Raw genomic sequence first — 25,017 nt, forward strand, 5'->3', positions numbered from 1 at the left:
GATACATGCAGAATGTTGTTCGACCAGTTCTTCTGCCATTCTTGCATCAGGAAGGTTCTAACAGGATAATACCTATCCACACACTGCCCTTGCTACTCAATGTGCTCGCAAGATGTGCAGCAGCTTCCCTGGTCACCACAGTCTCTGAACTTGTCTCCAAACTACAAACATGTATGGGACATGTCAGGACGACAAGTGACTCATGCAACTCATGAACCCACAACTCTTGCAGAGCTATGTAAACATATCGAGAAGGTGTAGAATAATGTATTCCAAGACAGTAATTGTCACCTTTGTGACTGACTGCATGCTAGATTCAGTGCCTGCATTCGCCTATAGGCTACACTGCATACTAATATGGATATTTCAGAATGGTTCCACACCTGATACCACTTGAGGTATTGATCTGTAACTGTAATCATTCCACATATTTAAATGTATTACTTCTATAATAAATTTTGAATTAATTTTAAATCTCTCAATTGGTCTTCTAATTTTTTTCTGGCAATGCATTACATTTGTTACTGATTGTTTTGCCAAGTTAAAGGCAGCATTAGTACACAACCAATTTCATGTTAATTTTCTCTTCTTGAAGCATTATCGTGTAGAACTTACCATCAGTACGGCCAGTATCTTTTGAGGTGCGTACTATATGTGGCAATGAAGATACAGAGTCAGATGTATCAGACCCTGGAGCATCATTTAAATCACTGTCGATGCTTTTGGCAGCAGTGAGCTTGACACTTCCTGGGATCGGGAGGTCACAGCTCTGCAGCAACCTCTGCCTGCGCCTCTCTCGGCTATCCTCTGCAAACACATTGTCAGCACTAAGCATAAGAATGAACATATTAGGACACAAATTGCATTTTACTGTGCACATATGAATGAGACACAGGTAGTGAAGAGACAAAATGTCATTATTGCTAATAGACACATGTAAAGTTCTTGCATAATTCTAGCATTTGGAAAAAATATGTAAGTGCTTGTCATCTTGGGGTCTGAGTGACCTGGTTTCTTTTTAACCTCCACTGTCCTATCACTGAGTAAGGAACTATTAGTTCCATAGTGTAAGACTGTTTAGCTCTTTTTATGTATGTTTATCAGCAGTTTTGTATCCTGAATGTAAGTAATGGCCAGAAATTCTATCTCATAGTTTTCTAGATATCTTGAGAGAATTTTTCTTTTGATACATACAAAATTATCTGTAGTTGTAGTCTGTTAATTAATTAACCCCCAAAAAAATTTCCAAATTAATTACATAGAATTCAAAAACTCAATTCATTATGCTCTCTGCAAAAGTACATAAATCCACAGTTAATGCTATATGGCTGATTAGCATTTGGTTTGCTGGGATTCAATGTTTTGTATTACAGCAGGTGTCAGTCAACAAAATAAACAGCAAATATTAAAATGAATAACAGGAGTAATCTTGTTAATTAATATTTTACTGCTGATTATTTACTGATTCTGTGTATTTCTGTATCTGTAATACCCTTCCTGAGAACTAATTGAGGCAGCATGCAGAGTGGGTGAATGCATATTTTGCTATGAGGATGTCACAGAAAAATTCATTTTAAGCAGACACATCAGTTGCATTATTAGTATGAATATTCTGTTGTTTAGTGCTGTGTTGTATTGAAGTGTCAATCAGATTTCATGGATCACCCAGATATATTGGGTCATGTTCTGTCAACATTACAACACACATGAATATGTACATAAAGCTGTTAATAAATGCTTATTGATTTACAGCATGTGCATAATCAACCATAGAGATAAAAAGATTGCAAGGTGTTTAAGAGAGCACTGTTATGTCTAACTACAGACATAACCTGAGCTGCTCTGTATTTTGTTCTTATAAATATCCTTATGAGCTCATTATCAAATGAATTAATAATCTGTGATGCAGAAGGTCACGATTTCTTTAGGCTGTTGAAGTTTTTAAGCTACAAATTTCGTTATGTACTGAATTCCCTAAGAGAACTTCAACTCATACAGTGCATTTAGGCCCACCCAGGAGAGGAACCAGTCACACCATTGAGAACAGCTACATTTAGGCAGGGAGACAATACTTTAACCCTTTCTGATCCATTGTTGGCCTACGTCCTATTTTACAACCGGTGTTACCACTGCGTCAAGTCCGTTAGTGACAGCTCAAAATCACAATAACAACCATATCTCAGAGACAGTCATGCTCCTGCTCTGGCAATGCGAAAAGTTCAACTGCCTTTGTAACATCACTTCATACAGTTTCTCTTTCAACAGCCTCCACTTTATTGCATATTTCACCATTTATTGTGAGTGATTTTTCTACTGTTAACCGAAAAGTAACTACCAATTACATGTGCAAGTTCAACCATGCTTTCCCACTCACTTAAGTGCTCTCACATCAGTTAACCATCTTCCATGCGAAAATAGTACAACGTCTGCCACTGTACTGGCCAGTACGAAAGTAAGAGTCCTCAAGGTCACAGCCGCTGCCTGACGCCAGCAGGGGCTGCCGGCTGTGATTCGCCCGCCTCTTGTTGCCACGTAGGTAATGTTAGCGGTGTGCTAGGTCAGAGCAGCTGAAAGCTCAGTGTTACCGTGCTATATTGAGAGTTCACGTCTGATCTCAGTATCTTACTGTCTTTAGAAAGGTGCTTTGACGTCTGTTAAGCGGTGAAAAACAAAGCAGGCGCAAAGGCCTACTTGTAGCACTCTTCTGATCAGTGTGCGTAAAGGGCGGAAAGACATTAATAAGCAATTGGAAAATTATCATATCGAAATTTCTCAAGTTTTTAACTGATCTGGTCGACAATGAAGAAGCGAGGAATAACTTAAATTTTGCGCAAATTCATAAACTTACTGCTACAGCGTGTGGTGTCTCCAAGTCAACTATAGGCTGTATTAGCAAATCCGTGTAATTGGCACAATATCCAGACATGAATGAGTGTTTCGATTCTCCATGAAAGGGATACGAACGTGAACGGAAATCAACTGACTTTGTCGATTTTAACTAAGATCTCGTGCGTACAGCTGTACTTGGATATTACGACAGAGGAGAGTATCCGACAGTTAAAAAAATACAGGCTGACCTCCGTGGAAAAATTAATTACTTGGGCTCAGAGACCTCCGTTCTTCGTCTTCTCTGCTCTCTTGGTTTCCGATTCAAAAAGTGTAATGATGGACGAAAATTCTTAATGGAACACAGAGACATTGCAGCAGCAAGAGCGAAGTTTTTGCATACAATGCACTTCTTGCGTGCTGAAGACACCAGGCCTGTAGTGTACTTGGATGGAACTTGGGTTTCACATAACTACACCAATGAGTATATATATGGCACGACTCCAAACTAAATGGTGGTTTAAAAGTGCCTACTAGTAGAGATGGCCGAGTAATCATTGCCCACACCGGTTCATTAACTGCAGGCTTCATACCAGTGGCGAAACGTATTTTGCGGTTGAAAAAGTTCTTGCCAATCCGATTACCATTCATAAATGAATGGAGTTTTTAAGAATTGGTTTATTCGACTGTTGTCTGCGATGGAAGAAGGGTCAATTATCGTGATAACGCCAGCTACCATTCAGACAGAAAAGCTGCCACGTTAGAATTGGTGCAAGGCAGATATTATGGAGTGATGGATGGATAGATGGAGACGGTTGTTTGGGCGCATGACAGCAAGGTCTTCAGCGCCCGCTCAGTAACAGATTGAGACGGGTATCAAGAAAATACTCAGAACAGTAAGATAAAACAGATCGTAAAACACAGGTAACAAGGTTGGAAAAATATGTGCCTACCCACACCGAAACGTGGGACGAAGCATGCCGTCAGCAGTAAAACATGGACAACACAAGAGGAAAGTGTTAGAGGGGGCTAAAACAATAAAGCAGATGGAAGTGGCCGGCTGATCATAAGGAAAAAAGGGAGGAGCCAGCCACTTTGCAATACACAAAAACCTCCAGCCTAAAAGTTTAGGCCAGAGTCCTGACACATCACAAAACTTTAAAACCCTAGACACACATGTCTCGTCATTAGCTAAGACACAGGGCAGATCCCCATCAACTTATGCTTCTGCCCTCGCATCATGGTATAAAATGCAATCTGTTAAAATGTGACTGGGCAGAGAATTCTGTTTCTATCAAAGCCCTTCACCTCCCCAAACTTGTCCTCTCAATGTTCTACAAAGGACTGAGGCTTCATCGTCATGAAAGAGTCCCCATCAGCTCTTGTACTTACTAGGTGCCGGGGCTTCACTGGCATCCTTAGCCTTTCGTTCGTCCCATGGTGTGGTCAGGGGTGGGAAACGATCTGGGGGTCATACTTCTGCGCATTGAATTGAACCCTCGAACGCTTAGAGACTGCTGGCGGCTGGCCACCAGCAACAGAAGATGTGCCACGCTTCATTGTGTGTCATCCACCCTGATGCCACCCACTCTGACAAAGGGCCCTCCCCACGGGTGCCACCCAGCCATATCAAGGGCGACCTGGCAGCATGGCCATTGCCGGGAGTTCCAATGCCCTAGGGAGACGGGCATCTACTCTTTGACATACGTGGGGAGAATGGCGCAGGCATCAGCAGAGCAATCCCTGTATTGTCAGGGGGGTACAATCAACAGGTTACATGGCATCCCCACCACAACAGACTGTCTACCGTGCTGGATATCAGATGCAAAGAAGTCCACGGTCGTCGTCGGCGCAGAAAGCGACACTGTGTTTTCCATGGCGGAAACCGCACCCATGAATGTATCCTCACCCAAGAGATGGAAAATGAGCGGGACTGCAATGCGACGACGAGAAAGGGGGTACAGATTTCGACGCACTAAGGACACAATGCACCATTTAAGGCATCCTTCCTCAATTGGCTCGCTCTTCAGGAAAATATGGAGGTCAAACCTACAAGGGACCATCACATGAAGGCCGAAATGTGTGAGACTCCTTTTAGTCACCTCTTACGACAGGCAGGAATACTGCGAGCCTATTCTAACCCCTGCATTTCTTTGGTGTTGCGCTAAGAGGGAGGCAGTACTTCAGGCTCTAGCACTTTCCCGGGATTGTTTGAGTTCCAAAATCGACTAACTAACCACTGACAACTTCTCCAGAATTAGGAGATGGAAAGATTACACAGACATGCCTTACAGCAGTAGACAAGTGACTAAGATTCAGTAGTATTACAGACTGCATCTGTCATTTGGCTGGAATTAGAAATCGGTCATGTGAAGTCCCTCACTCGCAGCGTGGTGCAGTCTTTGTCTTGACTGTCAAATTTACGAAAGTAATTTTGTAACTTTCTTCGTTACAATATTTGCAATGTTTTTATTTTGTTTGTGGGTGTGTGGAAAGCAGCAAAAAGTTAGTATTGTACCATGATGGTGAGAAGAAGGAGAGGGTGCAACGTGGTGCCAGCAAGTAGCCTATTCCTCGCAAACAGCACCAAGGCGGCCACCAACCTTAAGGTCCCCATACGAGGGACGGAGCAGCATCTACAGTGTCACATGCCCTCACTGCATGAGACACTGCGAAGAGGTTTGGTATTTAAACCACGACACTGGCGCGATGTCTGGTGATCATGAATTTTACACCACTACCTGTCGCCTCGTTGCCGGCCAAATACTGGCAGTGAAAACTATTTCCACTGCCAGGACGCGAACCGGCGTACCCCTGGGCCGAGCGCCACTGCACAAGTGTGTGTTAGTGAGCCTGGCCACACAGGTGGACGAAACAAACATCACTGCTGCTCGTTGCATTTGCAGCACTTTAACCCTCCAGCGGGTGGGCTGTTGTAAAAAGTACAACAGCGGCAGTTTTTATGGCTAATTGATTCCTTAATCTTGAGCTATTGCATCACCGCTGCCATATATTCCGTTGTTAATGTTTTCTTGACGATATTAAGGTGGCTTCAGTTCCTTTGATTAGCTTTCTCAGTTTGTTTTCTGAATTGTAAGCAACGAGGTGTCGAATACTGTAAAACGCACAATGCACGCCAGCTGGGGTGACAGTTGTATGCTTGGTTCCAGCTGTCAATATCCAAAGTTAATTGTCATAAAAAGTAACTATACTTATTCACTGTTTTTTAGTTTGTATAGATGCACATTAAGCATTACTTTGGTTATGTTGTGTTAGCAGAAGAGCCAACACCGTGTTACGAGGGGAGGCCGAAATGCACGCGTTTTAGCTCACGCAGGCTGGCGTGAGGAGGGAAGAACTATACTGACGTGAGGTCTGGAACATGACAAGGAATGAGAATTCAGAAAGCGGACATAATTAGTTTGATACTTAACTTTAATCCATTAATGATGAACGTCGTTCTTGGCGGTACATGATTCACAATATTATCTGTTCAGAATACATTCTTGAAGTAATTATAGTAAATGCATATGGCGCCTTGTGTAGGTCGTAGCAAATGACGTAGCTGAAGACGATGCTAAACTGTCGTCTCTGCAAATGAGATCGTTATGTTGACAGTGAACCATCGCCAGCAAAGTCGGCTGTACAACTGAGGTGAGTGGTAGGGAGTCTCTAGACTAGACCTGCCGTATGGCGGCGCTCGCTCTGCAGTCACTGATAGTGGCGACACGCAGGTCCGCCGTATACTAGCGGACCGCGGACGATTTAAAGGCTACCACCTAGCAAGTGTGGTGTCTGGCGGTGACACCACAGGTTATACTGGCATCTGAATGTATTTATTCATTTCATTTCTTTGACTTTTTGTTTCGATTCAAAGGGTGTATCAGATGCAGAAATTCGCAACCTACTCGAAGAAGGTGATGATAAATTCTATCCAGACTTTTCAGACCTGGAGGAAGGTGAAGCGGAGCTGAATGACAAAAACATTGAATATGAGGTCAATGACAGTGAACCTGAACTTGGAGGTGAGGATCGTAATGATTTCAAAGAGACAGTAGATGTACGAGTATTCTTTATTGAAAAGACGAAGTTTCGTGTTGGTGTAAAATCAAGTGTGCTAAAACATCAAAAACCATGAGAAAAAAACAATGTGCAAATTCTACCAAAGAGAAATGTGGTGGATATAACTGATGAAGTTAGTGCTCTTCTGAAAATAACTGTCCTTGACTTTCTTGATGACATTGTACCTATACAAATACCTGCATAAATAAACAGCGAGATATTTTGTTGGAAGAAGGAAAGGCCTTTATGCTAGTGTGCTGGAACTCTGGGAGGCAGACGGAACAGGAATGCAGATGGTTAGCCCTGCAATGAGTTACAAAAGATTTCTGTTTTTTCTATGCTATGCGCTGTTTGTTGATATGGAAACGAGGAACAACAGGAGAAAAACTGATAAGTTGGCTGCAGTTCGTACAGTGTCGGACCCTTTTGTTGCTGTCATTGTTCTTACGGCCTGATGAATTCACCACAATAGAAGAAATGCTTCATCCTTACGGAGACAGCTGCGGATGGGTTCAGTACATACCCAGCAAACCAGGCATAAAACATGGTTGCACTACGTGATGCAAAAACATTTTATTGAATAATTTTGGAAATTTGTGGTAAGAGCCTATGGGACCTGTGGTGTCACCGCCAGACACCACACTTGCTAGGTGGTAGCCTTTAAATCGGCCGCGATCCGGTAGTATACGTCGGACCCGTGTCTCGCCACTATCAGTGATTACAGACCGAGCGCCGCCACACGGCAGGTCTAGAGAGACTTCCTAGCACTCGCCCCAGTTGTACAGCCGACTTTGCTACCGATGGTTCACTGACTAAATACGTTCTTATTTGCAGAGACGATAGTTTAGCATAACCTTCAACTACGTCATTTGCTACGACCTAGCAAGGCGCCATATTCAGTTACTATTGATATTGTGAATCATGTACCGTCAAGAGCGACGTTCATCATTAATGGATTAAAGTTAAGTATTCCACCACCTACGTCCGTTTTACTAAATTCTAATTTCCTTGTCATGTTCCAGACCTCACGCCAGCCTGCGTGAGCTAAAACGCGTGCATTTCGGTCTCCTTTAGTAAAGCGATGTTGGCTCTCTTGCCAACCACAACAGGACCAAACTGCCGAGGTCATCGGTCCCTACGCTTACACACCACTTAATCTAACTTAACTAACTTACGCTAAGGATAACGCACACAACTATGCCCGTGGGATGACTCGAACCTCCGACGGTGTGTGTGTGTGTGTGTGTGTGTGTGTGTGTGTGTGTGTGGTCATCAGCGCCCTGACACACATTAAAAGGAACGAATGTGGACAGACCTAGGAAAACTGAAAAACACACTCAAAGAAAGCAGGAAAAGAAGGAAAATGCTACATAAGAAAGTAAAACGGAAGGAAAGGGAAAACATAGCAACAAGAATGCCACACAAAATTGTCGTTGGCTGGCCACTTACATAAAATATGGGCGAGCTTGTCACACAGTGCGCAATTTAAAATCCTCTCCCTAAAATTTTTGTAAAAACATTTGAAATGGCACAGAACTTTAAAACTTTAACCACATTCGTCCGAGTGTTGCCTAAAAGAGATGGCAGGTCCGCTGGCAAGTCATCCGCGGCCCGCTGGTCAGAAAATAAAACACAAGGGGAGCTGCGCGAACCGTGACAATGCGCCATAGACCTCGCGACTATTGCGTACTCTGGAGGTGCACTGGTGTATGCAACCGAAGGGCAATATCGGGTACGTAATGCTCCTGAGAGTACAGTGAAAAGATTTGTGGTGCCTATAGAAAATTCTAACAGAAACCTTACAACTTACAACTGACAATCGGTATGTAAGCCACCTCCTTTCTCAATATTTGCTGCAAAAGACTACCACTGGCATTGGTACAATGAAAAACAGATTGGAGGTGCAGTGTTTGGATTTCAGCAAGATAACACCTTAGTTTCACACGTCACTTGTAAAACCTCTGCTGTCGTAGTTCTGTCTGTTGTGCATGACACGGCTACTGTTGCGTTGCAGATAAAATGTATGCCTGATACTCCGTTTCAAGAATTACAAGCAGCTGAGCATTGTCTACTTTTTCATTTTTCTGAACATTGCTGGAATTAATTCACAAACAAATTATCTGTGAAAGGTGTTATAAAAGTGAACTGATTTCTTCAACAAAAATAACAGTTTGCTTAACAAAAGCCTATTTTTACTGACAGATGACTATATCGTAAATTTTACAACGCGCGGCTGCTCGTGTGACCACAGTAGGCACGTCTTCCGGAGGGTTAAGCAGTGCTGTTAGGTTCCTGCTACAGACACTCTCGGAAATCGCGAAAGGTTCCGAATCAACTGCGAAGTATTGATGATAAGCAAGACTATAAATATGATAGCAGCGCGTTTCACCTGTGCCAATTTAAGCTCTACTCTAGGCTAGGTAATGCCTGAGTGCAGCGTGGTGGGAAGCGGGCAGAACTTTTGATGATGTCAAAACACGAGCTGACGCTGTAGTGTTATAGGTGTTCAGCTGTGTGTAGTAGCGCTATGCAGAGATTCCAGGAACAACAGCGTCGGACACATTGCTATCCAGTCTGACACTGGAAGAAAATATGTTTCTGAAAGTCGGTTTATTCAGTTTCAGGAAAAGGCCAAGTGCTCTAATGAAACTGAGAGAAACGTTTGCAGATTTTAACATATTGTTGGAAAGTTTGTTACGATTAGATCATGATAAATTCCATGACTGCAAGAAAATGTCTGTGTCTGAATTTGATTGTGTTTGGAAAAACATCGAAACACGCTTGAGAGAACCTTGCACCGATTTCCATTCATTTATATCACAACTAACACGAATTCTTTACAGACGAATGGAAAAACTGGTAGAAGCCGACCTCGGGGAAGATTAGTTTGGATTCCATACAAATATTGGAACACGTGAGGCAATACTGACCTTACGAGTTATCTTAGAAGAAAGATTAAGGATAGGCAAACCTACGTTTCTAGCATTTGTAGACTTAGAGAAAGCTTTTGACAATGTTGACTGGAATACTCTCCTTCAAATTCTAAAGGTGGCAGGGGTAAAATACAGGGAGCAAAAGGCTATTTCCAATTTGTACAAAAACCAGACGGCAGTTATAAGAATAGAGGAGCATGAAAGGGAAGTAATGGTTGGGAAGGGAGTGAGACATGATTGCAGCCTCTCCCCGATGTTATTTAATCTGTATATTGAGCAAGCAGTAAAGGAAACAAAAGAAAAATTCGGAGTAGATATTAAAATCCATGGAGAAGAAACAAAATCTTGGGAACCAGCGATTGGGTTAATCAAGAGTAAATCGAGCAAACGCATAGTTGTGACGACCACGGCGGACAGAGCCATCACACCGACGTCATCTCAGACGCCGTCGCAATCTGTTCCACCGCGCTACATTGGCGCGGGGCGCGGACGGCGTAGGGAGCGCGCCGCGGGCGGAGGGTATTTAAATCGGCCGCCGCCGCGACCGAACCCAGTTCCCCCCTGAGCAGCCATAGCGTACGGATCTCCGTGCCCGCACGTTCACAGGAGCTCAGTCCGTCAGTTCACCTGATGATGGCGACATGTTTGATCGCCAAAATATTGTGCCCGTTGGACACTATATACCGGCAGTACACCCGTGGATATTTTGAAAAACTTTGAGGTTCGCCGATGACATTGTAATTCTGTCAGAGACAGCAAAGGACTTGGAAGAGCAGTTGAATGGAATGGACAGTGTCTTGAAAGGAGGATATAAGATGAACATCAACAAAAGCAAAACAAGGATAATGGAATTTAGTAGAATTAAATCGGGTGATGCTGAGGGAATTAGATTAGGAAATGAGACACTTATAGTAGTAAAGGAGTTTTGCTATTTGGGGAGCAAAATAACTGATGATGGTCGAAGGCGTGGATATAAAGTGTAGACTGGCAATGGGAAGGAAAGCGTTTCTGAAGAAGAGAAATTTGTTAACATCGAGTATAGATTTATGTGTCATGAAGTCGTTTCTGAAAGTATTTGTATGGAGTGTAGCCATGCATGGAAGTGAAACATGGACGATAAATAGTTTAGACAGGAAGACAATAGAAGCTTCCGAAATGTGATGCTACAGAAGAATGGTGAAGATTAGATGGGTAGATCACATAACTAATGAGGAGATATTGAACAGAATTGGGGAGAAGAGGAGTTTGTGGCACAACTTGACAAGAAGAGGGGATCGGTTGGTAGGACATGTTCTGAGGTATTGGAGAGCAGCGTGGAGGGCAAATATCGTACAGGGAGACCAAGAGATGAATACACTAAGTAGATTCAGAAGGATGTAGGCTGCAGTAAGTACTGGGAGATGAAGAAGCTTGCACAGGATAGGGTAGCATGGAGAGCTGCATCAAACCAGTCTCAGGACTGAAGACCACAACAACACAACAATATTGTAGTGTCTGACGTAAGTAAAAGTGAATTCAGCGAGTTTTTTCGTTTTCAAAATTTTATTTTAAACCAAGGAAACATTACAAAATTTAAACATCACTAGCACCAAGAAATGTGCGAGATATGTTTGTGAATTACTTTTGTCAGAACCGAACGACAATGAAATGATTCACTTACCGTCAACCTTAAGTCGTTAGTTACTATTTCACTCCATATTATATTCTTTCCAGTCGACGTATTTTTATTCTGTGAATGATTAAACTACAAAATTTCTTGCGTTTCTCTTACCGCTGTGATAATTTCTTCGGCTCGCCGCTCGCTGCACTCTCGAGAAACACAAACTGGTTTGTATGACACGTGCACGCTTCGCTTGACGCGGTTACTGGCAGCTGCACTCGCCTCCCGAAACGCTTGTAGTCAGATCGATTTGTGTTGCCCGCTGAGAGGGAAACAGCGTTCAACGCTGCCCGCCCCGCTCCCAAGGCCCCGGCCTCAGATTCGTGACTATCCACACCCTCGGAAATAGCGAAATATTACAAAAAAGAGGGTAAAATATTTGTGATAAGAAAGAATCTAAATGTCACTGCTAGTTGTTCCACTCACAGCAATTTCATCTTTCCTATTTTACTCCAACTGAGTCACGAATTCGAAGAAACTCATTCCACTGAGAGATCACACACTTATTGGTAAATAACAATGAATATTCTGTCATGCGAATAGCAAAGTCCCAGAATGTGTTACAAATGGGAAGCTCAAAACAATTGCATATACCAGGATGCAAATCCTTCGATTCTGTAAACACATTCTTCAACTATCTAACCACATGATCACAGTGACCAAGTAAGTCTTTAAACATTATTACTCTTCATTTTAGCAATCTCCCAAGGACTTTTACAGCCAATGTGTCATTAACTGACAATTATAACAAACTGTGACGTTAAATGAAACAACAAGGCCGGCCAGGGTGTCAGAGCGGTTCTAGGCGCTACAGTCTGGAACCGTGATCCCGCTACGGTCGCAGGTTCGAATCCTGCCTCGGGCATGGATGTGTGTGATGTCCTTAGGTTAGTTACGTTTAGATAGTTCTAAGTTCTAGAGGCCTGATGACTTCAAAAGTTAAGTCCCATAGTGCTCAGAGCCATTTGAACCATTTTTTTGAAACACGTTTACTGTTGCCAGTCACCGTTGTATTTAAAGTTAATCTGCCCAGTCAAGCAATCAAGGCTATTTTCTTCGCATTTCAAGTTAAACTGTGACTGCCCTCTAGTCAGAGAATAAAGGACAGCCAAGTAAAATGTAGCGGACAGTAATCTGAACGCCACAAGCACTGCAGATTGGGGGGTCCTCCCGCCGGAGTAGAAACCACGCGTTAAGGGACTGTCCCCGATGCGGAGGCGAGTGAGGAGAACCTCATCCCCCCTACATGACTGGTAGGATGTACGCCATGGCCGTGTGGTGGCCGTGACCAAACGCAGCTTATTTTCACCAACTGCCTGCCACTCCTCTTCCCATTGACGCATAACACGAAAACGCAAAACGGAGGTAACAGCATGGAGGGGGACGGCACATTCAACAACGTGAGGGAGGGAACATGCATCTTTGGCAGCCACATCCGCCAGTTCGTTTCCCCTAATACCCACGTGCCCCGGCACCCAGCAGAAACAAAACCTCCTTCCCCTGCCATTGCAGGTGGAATAGGGTATCATGGATGTTCTGGACGACCGTATCCGCTGGGTACAGGTGTTGCATGGTCTGAAGGGCACTAAGGGAATCAGAACAGATGAGAAACTTAAGACTGGGAACACATCTCATCTGTTCCAATGTCCGCAAGATCGCAAACAATCCGGCATCAAAGATGGTTAACGCCGCAGGAAGCCGTAACTTGACGACTCGATCAGGGAAAACAGCATAATCAACAGAGTCACCCTGTTTAGAGCCATCCGTAAATACTGGTACATGGTCTGGATGCTGGTTTAAAATATCGTAAAATAAGGAGGTAAAAACAAACGCAGGAGTGCAGCTCCTCCGGTACTCTGACAAGTCTAAAAGGATGCTGGGCCTCTGGAGCAACCAGGGAGACAGGCAGGTAAAACCCTGGAATTGTGGTGCCACACGCTCCACACCAAGGGACTCTAGCAAATTCTTGGCGAAGCAATCCAAATACGATCAGTGTAAAATGGCGTCTTAAAAGCAGTGAGCGATATATTTCACGTGACCGATTTCAGCGAACGCCAGCCGCACACTGACACTTCCGATTTTTGGCACTCGTCGTATTAAACTACATTCTAGTACCCATACAGCTAAAACCATCTAGGACTACACATTGGCCCCCTAAACCCCACATTGTATGGAATGATTTTGCTTTGATGTCAGACTACAGCAGCTTAGCGCAACATTGTTTCAATGATAGAAAATTCTACTCCTGCACGGCAGGTAGATACGCAGGTGTCTGTGCCAGCTGCTGCTGGTGTACACAGGTGAGGCAGGCCCTATCCCCTCTGCTCTTACTTGAGCAGTGTTGTTCTGCTGACACAATGGAAAACAGTTAACCAGCGTCTTTCGATGCGTTAAAGCTCAAGTGAAATACGCAGGGTGTCGTCACCAGAGCTACACTGTTGCAGAGAAACTACTTAATGTTACGTGTTGCCTGGACGCATCTGCTTCGAGTTCTTCAGCCGATTGCCGTTTGATAATGCAACGTTTCGCCTGCACGAGTGCCTGAGAGGCCAAAAAAATTATTCTTCACTGGTCGTGGTTTACCCGAAACAGACACTTCCAGATAACATGTCAAAAAGTGGCCGCAAAATCCTCACTGGTTACATAACTTCGTATGTGGTTGTGTAGCCTCTGTTTTTAAATTTCAGTGTCATTGCTGTCAGAATACACATGTGTATTCACTCGTATATAACTTTTTATTTCTTTTATTCTGTTGAACTCCTGTGTGAGAAACATAAGAGCACAGAATCCGTCACTGCCCAATCAAAAGTATCAAAGAAAAAGAAGAAAAGAAAGACAGATAAAAAAATAGTTATATTCGAGATGTCAAAATGAATGTAGTAATGAATATGATTTTATTTTATTTTGTTTATGACTTAGTACATTGTATTACTATACAGTGTGATTGGCGAGAATCACGAAGGCAGTCTCGCAAGGTTCAATTTTGGGTTCATTCCTATCCCTTATATATGTGGATGACCTACGTCACGTCCATCAGTCAGAATTGGTACTTTTTGTTATAACAAATCCCATTAGAGAGAAAGCTACAAAAGAGATTGGATAAGTATTATATGGTTCTCTGAAAACAGACTCTCTCTACATTTTGAGAAAAGACACTATGTTGAATTTTGTACAACAGAGTCATACCAACAACTATAGTCCGTGAGACGAGTGATTGGTACTGACAGTTCCGGCGGGCAGACGGCGCTGTTGCCGAACGTGGCTCACAGCACGCAGCGCCCTGTCTGCTACACGCATTCTCTAGCAGCAGAAATAAAAGCGAGACAAAATACAAGTCGTATTGGTACGCGTGATTTTTTTTAAAGTTGATGCTTGAAATATATTAACTCGAAAACTGATAAGAGCTATTTAGTACAAGTATCTAAGATGCTGGAACATAATAAAGTTATTTGTTAAACTTCACAATTGAAATGAAAACTATTTTCGCAAGTTGCTGAACATTAGCAGTTTTGGTTTCCATTGTTAAGTATTAGCATTATTAATTTGTTCTACTACAAGCTACAGAATAATTGGTCAGTGTATTAAGAGTTATAATTGAAGAAAGTACTCACAATATGATTATCTGGTTGTAGATCGATAGCAAACTCCCTCCTTACATACCTGAATACGTTGTAGTTACTGTAATGGAAAAACACCACTCATATCACTGTCAGAATCTGATTTGACATTGTCTTCCTCAGCACTACTCAAACTATCACTGCTCTCTCCCAGATGCATAATTAAATTTTCGATGCATTCTTCCACAACCCCTTCGGTTTTGGCCGCCTCTCTGATGGCACTTGCAGTGCTGTTTACAATTTTAGCCCACTTCTCGCTTGTCACTTTATTGATAGCTGCTGGAAGGAGAGTTTCCACTTCAGAGATCGTGAATTTTTTATTGTTTGCAGCAATGTAATTTTTTATCTGCGCCCACACTCCTTCAATTGCATTGAAGTGACAGTGGTATGGAGGAAATCGAACGATTTCATGCCCGTGCCTTTTAGCAATCTCGTCAATTACATATGTTGGAAATTGGGGTTTCTTTTGTGCCACAATTTCGAGCAGTTCCGCCTTCCTTAAATCTTCTCTGAAATCTACTTTTCGCCTTTTCAGCCACTGAATGATATCATCTTTTTTTGTTGCCAAGGTTGGTGCCTTATCGTGAACAACGGAATGATAAGGCGCATTGTCCATAATAATCACTGATGGACTTGTCAGATTCGTCATAAGTGATGTCTCGAACCATTCTTGAAATACTACACTGTTCATTTCTTCATGGTAATCTCCCGTCTTTTTTGACCGAAACACTTTCAAGCAGTTTGACACAAAACCTTTCGATGTTCCTGCATGTAAGACAATAATACGCCCTCCTTTGCCAACAGGCACTGCCATTTTCCCCTCGGGCGTTCCATCATTCCAGCCTCTACGTAAAGAATGGCTGGCATTGACCCAAGTTTCATCTGACCACACTATACTTTCGAATTCCACACCCACGATCCTGCGCAGAAATCTGCACCGCCATGCAACTACATCTGTCCTTTCCATTAATATTTTGCGTCCGTTAAACAGTGAATAGCTGAAGCCTATGTCTTTCAACACTGTACGCAATGAAAATTTGCTCCCTTTAAAAAGATCGTCTTTCTGAAGCGACACCAGTAATTTAGATAGAGTGGGATGTTCCCTTCTCTTATAATAGCTGTATATATGACGACGAATAGCGTCTTTCTGACAATCGTCCAAAGCTGTCACCTGCTTATTTCTCGGTCGCTTCTTTCCTGGTGTGTGCAGCTTTGTTGTGCCACTCTCGTCACAATCTACACTATACTGTTGTTTCCCTATCTTTACAACAGTGTTCTAACTTATTTTCAATGCTGCTGCAGTTCTCTTCACAACCTGAACAACAGGAATTAAGAGCCCACCTTTGTCCTTTTCTTTCTCAAAGTAATCCCTTACAGAGCACACGAATTCACGGGCCTGGGTGTGTAGCACACTTTTCTTCCTCCGTTTCACTTCTTGTGTTGGGCTGGTACTACCCGCCGCACTAGACATTGTTTACAACGAAACAAACAAAGAAACACTAAAAACAACAAAAACGAAATAAACTGCGAATTCAACTTCAGACAAACGACGAACAACCGCTCCGCCTGCACGCGAGACACTGGTAAGTTTCATAAGCGCGCGCGACCGGGTTTCAGAGCGGCAACGTGGTCCTTGCTACCCGTTCAAAGTCAGGCCGTCATTGGCTGCTTGCCTGCGGTCGCTAGGCAACGAAAAGACGCTACCGAGCTGTCAATACCAAAGACTCGTCTCCCAAACTATAGGTGTTCTCGTTTTGAAATACTAGGTGAAAAAGATATTCAGGGTAACTGGCACGGCCTGAGTTACGCTTCCTCAGTTTCTAGCTGTAATACTTATCTTACTGTTTTAAACCTTCAGCATAAGATTATACCTTTTAATGAACAGAAGATGACAGCATTTTAAGTTTTTAAATTCGGCCAATAGTTATATGAAATATTGCTGGATTCATGCACCTTAAACTTACATGCCTAAAAAAAGAAAAAAAGGAGTACATAGGTTGTTCTAGCTCAGCTGCCTCCATGAGATTACTTGCGGCAAGTGGACTTGTAATACAAAGATTACGAGTACATCTGTACGTGCGCTGGAATGTCATCTGCAGGCGGTAAGACCGCAGTCCCATCCACAAGGACAAGTTCTTAGCACGAACATAAAAAACTACAATTCCTTGCCATTTTGTTGCTCCATAAATCAAAATCTCATATTCTCACCGGATTTCTCTATTTTCTGTATCCACAGAACATGCCACATCTCACATTTGAAAGCCTACTGTATTACTTTGCAATACTTGATGGAAACAACAGATTGACAATAACCCACATTTATCTCTAAGGGAAAGGTTTACGCAAAGAAACAGATAGGAAATCGACCGTGGCCATATTACAAAGTTCCCTAACCATCAAATGAACAACAGAAAAAAAATTTAAGGAATGTCAGACAGTGGGGTGAGGGCCTTATTTGTCCTCTGGCTGCGACACGTGAGTCACATATGCCTCCATTTTTTTTTTTTTTTAATCCTGCCTGGAAGGCGGCTCGTGGGTAGGAGCAGGAAAAGGTGAAAATCTCTCGGTATTGTTGTTGTTGTGGTCTTCAGTCCTAGACTGGTTTGATGCAGGTCTCCATGCTACTCTATCCTGTGCAAGCTCCTTCATCTCCCAGTACCTGCTGCAGCCTACATGCTTCTGAATCTGCTTAGTGTACCCATCTCTTGGTCTCCTCTACGATTTTTACCCTCTACGCTGCCCTCCAATGCTAAATTTGTAATCCTTTAATGCCTCAGAGCATGTCCTACCAACCGATCCCTTCTTCTAGTCAAGTTGTGCCAAAAACTTCTCTTCTCCCCAATCCTATTCAATACCTCCTCATTAGTTACGTGATCTACCCACCTAATCTTCAACATTCTTCTGTAGCACCACATTTCGAAACCTATTCTCTTCTTGTCCAAACTATTTATTGTCTATGTTTCACTTCCATGCACGGCTACACTCCATACAAATGTTTTCAGAAACGACTTCCTGACACTTAGATATATATTCGATGTTAACAAATTTCTCTTCTTCGGAAACGCTTTCCTTGCCATGCCAGTCTACATTTTATACCCTCTCTACTTCGACCATCACCAGTTATTTTGATGGAAAGCTGCATCAAACCAGTCTCAGGACTGAAGACCACAACAACAACACAGTTATTTTGCACCCCAAATAGCAAAATTCCTTTACTACTTTAAGTGTTCCATTTCCTAATCTAATTCCTCAGCATCACCCGGCTTAATTCGACTACATTCCATTATTCTCGTTTTGCTTTTGTTGATGTTCATCTTATATCCTCCTTTCAAGACACTATCCATTTCGTTCAACTGCTCTTCCAAGTCCTTTGCCGTCTGACAGAATTACAAGTTTTTATTCTTTTCCCTGGATTTTAATACCTACTCCAAATTTTTCTTTTGTTTCCTTTACTGCTTGCTCAATATACAGATTGAATAACATCGGGGAGAGTCTACAACCCTGTCTCACTCCCTTCCCAACCACTGCTTCCCTTTCATGCCCCTCGACTTTTATAACTGCCACCTGGTTTCTGTACAAATTGTAAATAGGCTTTCGCTCCCTGTATTTTACCCCTGCCACCTTTAAAATTTGAAAGAGAGTATTCCAGTGAACATTGTCAAAAGCTTTCTTTAAGTCTACAAATGCTAGAAACCTAGGTTTGCCTTTCCTTAATCTTTCTTCTAAGATAAGTCGTAGGGTCAGTATTGTCTCACGTGTTCCAACATTTCTACGGAATGCAAACTGCAGTGTGATTTAAAATCACCTTTACTTTAGCAACAAGAGTAATACATAACTTTGCCCTGAGGTGCGAAGCTTAAGCGAAGTGTCCCGGTCGTCTGTTCTTGATCAAATGGGCCGAGTCTCCAGTGGTGCTCGTAGAGCTGAACAGCGCCTGCTAGAGGGCGCTGTCGTCGTTGTCTGTCGTAGTGCCAACTTAACTGGCAGCACGCCGTGGCATCCTAGCTATCTATACCACACGTTTACCCGGCGTAGTGCAGCAACACGACAGGGCATCGACTCCACAAGTCCCTTGCAGAAATACTGAGCCATGCTGCTTCTACAGCCGTCCATAATATTCGATGTTTTGCCGGTCCAGAATTTTGTGCATGAACTGACCTTTCGATTATGTTCCATAAATGTTGGACTACAGGGCAATAGGACGGCCAAATCATTCGCTCGAACTCCCCACAACGTCCTTCAAACCTGTCGGGAACAATTGTGGCTCGGTGACATGACGCATTGTTGTCCATAAAAACCACGTCGTTGTTTTGGAACATGAAGTCCACGAATGGCTGCATGTGATCTCCAAGTAGCCGAAAAGTACAAGAACCATTTCATGTTCAGTTCATTTGGAGCAGGGAACCCAGTCCATTCCATGCAAACACAGCTGACACCATTATGTAGCCGCCATCAGAGTGCTCAGTGCCTTGTTGACATCTTGGTATCTCCGCCACGTTTCGACACTAGCCGGCCGGTGTGGTCGTGCTGTTCTAGGGGCTACAGTCTGGAGTCGAGCTACCGCTACGGTCGCAGGTTCGAATCCTGCCTCGGGCGTGGATGTGTGTGATGTCCTTAGGTTAGTTAGGTTTAATTAGTTCTAAGTTCTAGGGGACTGATGACCTCAGAAGTTAAGTCGCATAGTGCTCAGATCCATTTGAACCATTTTTTTCGACACTACCGTCAGGTCTCACCAACTGAGACTCATCTGACCAGCCCACGATTTTCCAGTCGACTAGGATCCATCCAATATGATCGCGAGCCCAGCAGAGGCGCAGCAGGCGATGTCGCGCTTTTAGCAAAGGAACTCGTTTCGGCCGTCTGTTGCCATAGCCCAGCAACACCAAATTTTTCCTCACTATCCTAAAAGATACGTTCGCAGTACGTCCCACATTGATTTCTGCGGCTATTCCACGCAGTGTTACTTATCTTTTAGCACTGACAACTCTATGCGCTCTCTGCGTTGTCTGTAGTGAGAGGCAATGTCTAAAATTCAGTATTCTTGGCACACTCTTGACAACGTGAATCTCGAAATATTGAATTCCATAACGACTTCCGGAATGGAATGTCCCATGCTCTCGCTGCAGTTAACATTCCGCGTCGAAAGGATGTTAATTTACTTCCTTCGGCCATACTCACGTCGGAATCCTTTTCACGTGAATCACCAGAGTACAAATGACTCTCCTTTTATACCTTCTGTACGCGATACTACCACCATCTGTTTATGTGGATACCGCTCTCCCATGACTTGTCCCCTCAGTGTACATAATAGTGCTCGAAACGAAAATAGACAATCTAATTACAACGGATTATTTCAGTCTTTGTTTTTAAATTTCTTTTCAAAATCGGAAACTATGCACAGATAATACGCACAGTGGCTAATCCGCAACCGTGTAATCGAGAGTGTAAACTCCCCAGTAAATGTCCTTCACACAGATGTATGTCCTCCTCCCACCTTTCATCCGCGCTTGCATGTGGGACGAATTTCGCCGTGCTTTGCGCTTGCAGATGTCCTCTTTGCTTAACGCTGATAGCGCATCGATCCCGCTTAAGCGAGACGCGCTGAAAGCACACAAAGTGCCGCGCGATAATGCGCTCACGCTGATAGCACAAAACACTTGTCGTGCTCCGCGCCGTATTGTAGGCCGCAGCTGCGATACGCCTCATATTAACAAAGCACCAGGCTTATTCCAAACAGAGGACATGCTGCTAGTACGTCACCAACATGGTGCTCCCTGAATAATGGAAATGTAATATATTGATTATTCCTTGCTACTGTAGTGTTATCTTGAATCTGTGAGAAAGAAGGACAGGCGCTCCAAGGCGCGGAAGCAGAGACGATGCTCAGGGCATACGAAACGAGGAGAGATGTTACATGAAGTAAACCTTAAGGGGAGACCCTTGCGAAAATGCAGACGCCACCAGACGCGGTCCCAGGGTGTTAGTTACTCTTCAAGCAATTAACATGTAACTTCATATGCCGTCTAGACGCTGTGGTAGGTTGCCACGGTAGAACTTTGTAACCAACAGGCACGTACTAGCGTATAAAGCCGGCTCACAATGGTTAGAAAGAGAGCGAAAACACCAAAAACTGTTGACCTAGCAGTCCCTATTTCGGGGAGCTTGAGGAGCGTGGGCTAAATGACGTATAACAGTAATGTTGCAAGCCTTGTTGGCAGAGCAGTTACGTTTAGCTTTCAGCTGAACGATGTTGATACCAAATGCGGACATAATTAGTGCAACTGCATTAACATCCCGCCTTAGGAGCAGTAGAGGGGACCTAACTAAACCGTGATTGGCAGGCGGCTGCAAGAGACCTGCGGGATTGGCAGGGTGGCTTTAAGTAAGAAAAACAGTGCCCCCACGCGACTCTTTAAAACCCCTAGATTCCGCATTTTGGCGGAGTCCCCAGTCAGACGATCTGGGCACGAATCCGCGTCCGTCGACTCCAGCCTCGGTCCAGCTCCGCGTAAATCTGCTCTCTGTCTTGGAGTGCACCAGTGAACAGTATCACATTCAGTATGTTTTGCTTTGCAACTAAGTTGTTGCCTTAAGATGCTGCTAGAGTTTGCTACTGTTGTTAGATTCCACTCATGGCACTTCTGTTGTAACAGTGTTATTCACGCTTTTTCTAACCCTGGAACTAGCCTCGAGTGTATTAGTTAGTGCTATCTGGAATAAATAACTATTTCAAAACCCTCTTTGTCCAAGGGTATCCACAACGAGTTCCCTACCGAGTCTCACCACCTGCATTTCTAGTAAATGCCTGTACCAGTGTTGGCTCAGACAGAAGAAAACAATCAAATGCCTTCACTTTTCTCCTTCTTCCACCTATATCAGGACACGAAAATGTGACGATCCTGAGATTCGAAGCCTGGTCTCTCAAATTCGTAGTGCCAAGAGATCTGTCTCGTTCCATCTTTTCCCTGTCCTAACTACGGCCGGTCACTAATGATTCCGAAAAAAACATAGTACAACATAACTATAATATAAATGTTTAAAAGTGATTTTAGTTCATCGCCGGTCGGGCGTTGTAGCCGAGCGGTTCTAGGCGCTTCAGTCAGGAACCAAGCTGCTGCTATGGTCGCAGGTTCGAACCCTGCCTCGGGCATGGATGTGTGTGATGTCCTTAAGTTAGTTAGGTTTAAGTAGTTCTCAGTCTAGGGGACTGATAACCTCAGATTTTAAGTCCCGTAGTGCTCAGAGCAAGTTCACTGCCAGAAGCTGATGATAAAAATATTTATCACTTTAGACAAGAAGTTTCTCAGGAGATCTGCGACCATCCTTGACACTAAATGATAATACACTTGTATTGGTTGCCAACAGATTTTTTGTATATCTTTATCATCACATGACGCGTTCGGATAATCCCATCATCACTCTTGTGGTATGAAACATACAATATAAGACAAGTTTTGTTAAAAGACATACATTGAAGCAATGCAGTGTAGCTCTTGAAAATCAGTACTGAGTATCTTGTCACCTCCTACCCCATTCCGCAACACCTTCGTTGTCCAAACTGACACAGCCAGTTCGACATGGTAGAAAGTAAGCAATCTTGTCAGTAGGTGGCGTTAGTGGCAGAAAGCACTGACGCCATACCTGCACTTTAACCGTGACAGTATGTGTAAAACATCAGGCAAACTGGTACATGACAACGATTATTTTTTAAAGGGTATATATATTATTTAACTTACATATGTAGAGCAGAAGGTAACTTCCAAGATCATTTGCAAGCGATATACATAGAACACGCGACTTGCCGCAGCACCAGATATCGATTTTATTTACGGCGTTGTCAACAATAACGACAAAATATGAGTATCTGCAGTAATGAAGTTAAATATATGTAATTTAATTTACCTTACTCGTCATTCAGATCTTTCATCCTAGATAATTCCGCGTGTTGTGAACGCAGCAATCCTGGAGTACATTCTACTGATACCAGTCTTGAAAACTGGGTGAGTCTCGCAAGGAAGCTTTTTGCCAAGCAAGCGCAAATTGCGGAAGTACAGGAAAGATGTACAGTTCGTCACTGTCTTCCGGTCGCCCTCCTCTTTTAAAAGCGGTTTCAGTGATTTTCATAGCTATCGATATTCTACGTATGTATGGACCGACGGCTCTTTCGAGGACACAAAAGTCCACTGAATGGTTGGTAAATTCTTTCTACAAAGTGTTTTAAGACTTCCAGTCATGGGTAATTACTTACGTTCCTGACGATATAAAGTGCTTAATAAGGGACATTAAAGTTCAGCTCACAACGAAATTTCTACGCTCCACATCATATAGACCTCGCACTGTATTACAGAAGAGGCTCTTATCACATGTTTTCAAGAGCAAATTGTTGGATCGTAACCTAACCTAGACCTCGGTCTACGCTGCAGATCAGTCTGTCAGCACAGAAAGCTTTTCCGCTGTCACATTTGTTGGCTGCGCCAACTCACAACCAACCAGTGCATTCCAACCTCGCCTAGATCTCGGGCTATGTTACAGATCTGTCTGTCACCACAGACACCTGTTTCGCTGTAAGATTCGCTGACTTCGCCAACTTGTATCTCAGTCGTCACATTCACTCGTAACCTAGACCTCCAGCTAAACTAATCTATTAGCGTGGCATAAATGACTCTGCAGAATTGAAATTTTTCTTTTCCCCCGCCCAATAATACTCTTTATAGCCCCCCCCCCCCCTCAACACTCTTCAATTTTATTTGTACACAACCCTGTTTCCTGTCTCTAAATTCAAGGGAATGACTCCCTGTTAAATGCATGTTCTCAACTTCACGGTAAGCCCTTGTAACTAGCCCACCCATCAAACATTATAATTGACCCACCTTCCATATGCGTTTTTATTTATTGAATCATAATATAAGCTGTCCCATTTTTACATAGCTAAAAAATCATGTCTTAAGAAGAATGATTACCTGAAACAACTGAACAACTGGCCCCGACAACCATGGCGCAACAACATCATGCATTCTTCCAACATATATTTTTTTTCCAAACTTTCATTAATCAGTTTCTGCCATACCCCGGCCCATCAGTTTTGCCTCTTTTCATAAAAACATCCGACAAATGTCCAGGCGAAACAAATACAAATCAGTAACCATTTTGCGGTCGGTTTCTCAATCATGAGCAGTAAACCAAAAAGGAGATCAAAACAAAAAAGCAAGAAAGTAATAAAATAGTTTTAACCGATAACCTCGATTTTTCACATCACGTTCTTCGACGAAAAGACCGCAACACGCGATATTTTGAACACCGCCACTTGTATGAATCGTTGGTGGTTTTCTTGGTAACCTTGGATAATGTCTTGTCGCAACCACAAACACTAGAACTACAATAACTAGCCATTAGATTGTACTGTCTGGCAGTACTGATAGGCGTTCATCGGTTCTCTTAGTTCATAAGCCAATTTCACAAGAATAAAGCTAATACGAAAAATTTGTGGTTCCGCACTTCCGCTACTTTCCACAGGAGTAGAACCAGGCCCAAAAGCTTCATTTGTATTTCTCGATGCTAGAAATAACTGAAAAGGAATTACAAATCCCACTGCCACGCTTGCGTCAAAGACAGATTGTCGTTTTTGAAAAACATCGAAAAATAACGAATTACTTTGTATGCAAACAAACAAGGATCAAGATCGATAGAATGTAAAGTTACACAGAAATTCCATCCAAAATGCCCACCAAAACGTGACGTCATAGCAGTCATTACCTTAGAGCAGACTGCTAGTATGAAACATTCCTTCAGACCCGTATTACATTGCACTGACATTTTAGTATTGCATACTGGCATTAACAGGAAACGGGACATTAATTTAATTACATTTTCCTTTTCTTATTGGAAAAGTCATCGCCACGTTCAGTGACTTTTGACAGTT

General features: G+C 43.1%; 1 protein-coding gene across 2 annotated transcripts in view; it reads right to left on the reverse strand.

Moving 5' to 3' along the window:
- Positions 1 to 25,017, reverse strand: part of LOC126285297 (synaptotagmin-5-like) — a 222,402-nt gene that overhangs the window by 51,258 nt on the left and 146,127 nt on the right. For both annotated transcript variants that reach the window (XM_049984586.1, XM_049984587.1), the window contains exon 3: positions 616 to 807. In XM_049984586.1, the coding sequence (XP_049840543.1) occupies positions 616 to 807 (192 nt within the window). The remainder of the gene's footprint in view (positions 1 to 615; positions 808 to 25,017) is intronic.

Source organism: Schistocerca gregaria, chromosome 8 (assembly GCF_023897955.1).
Source record: "Schistocerca gregaria isolate iqSchGreg1 chromosome 8, iqSchGreg1.2, whole genome shotgun sequence".
Classification (NCBI taxonomy): domain Eukaryota; kingdom Metazoa; phylum Arthropoda; class Insecta; order Orthoptera; family Acrididae; genus Schistocerca; species Schistocerca gregaria.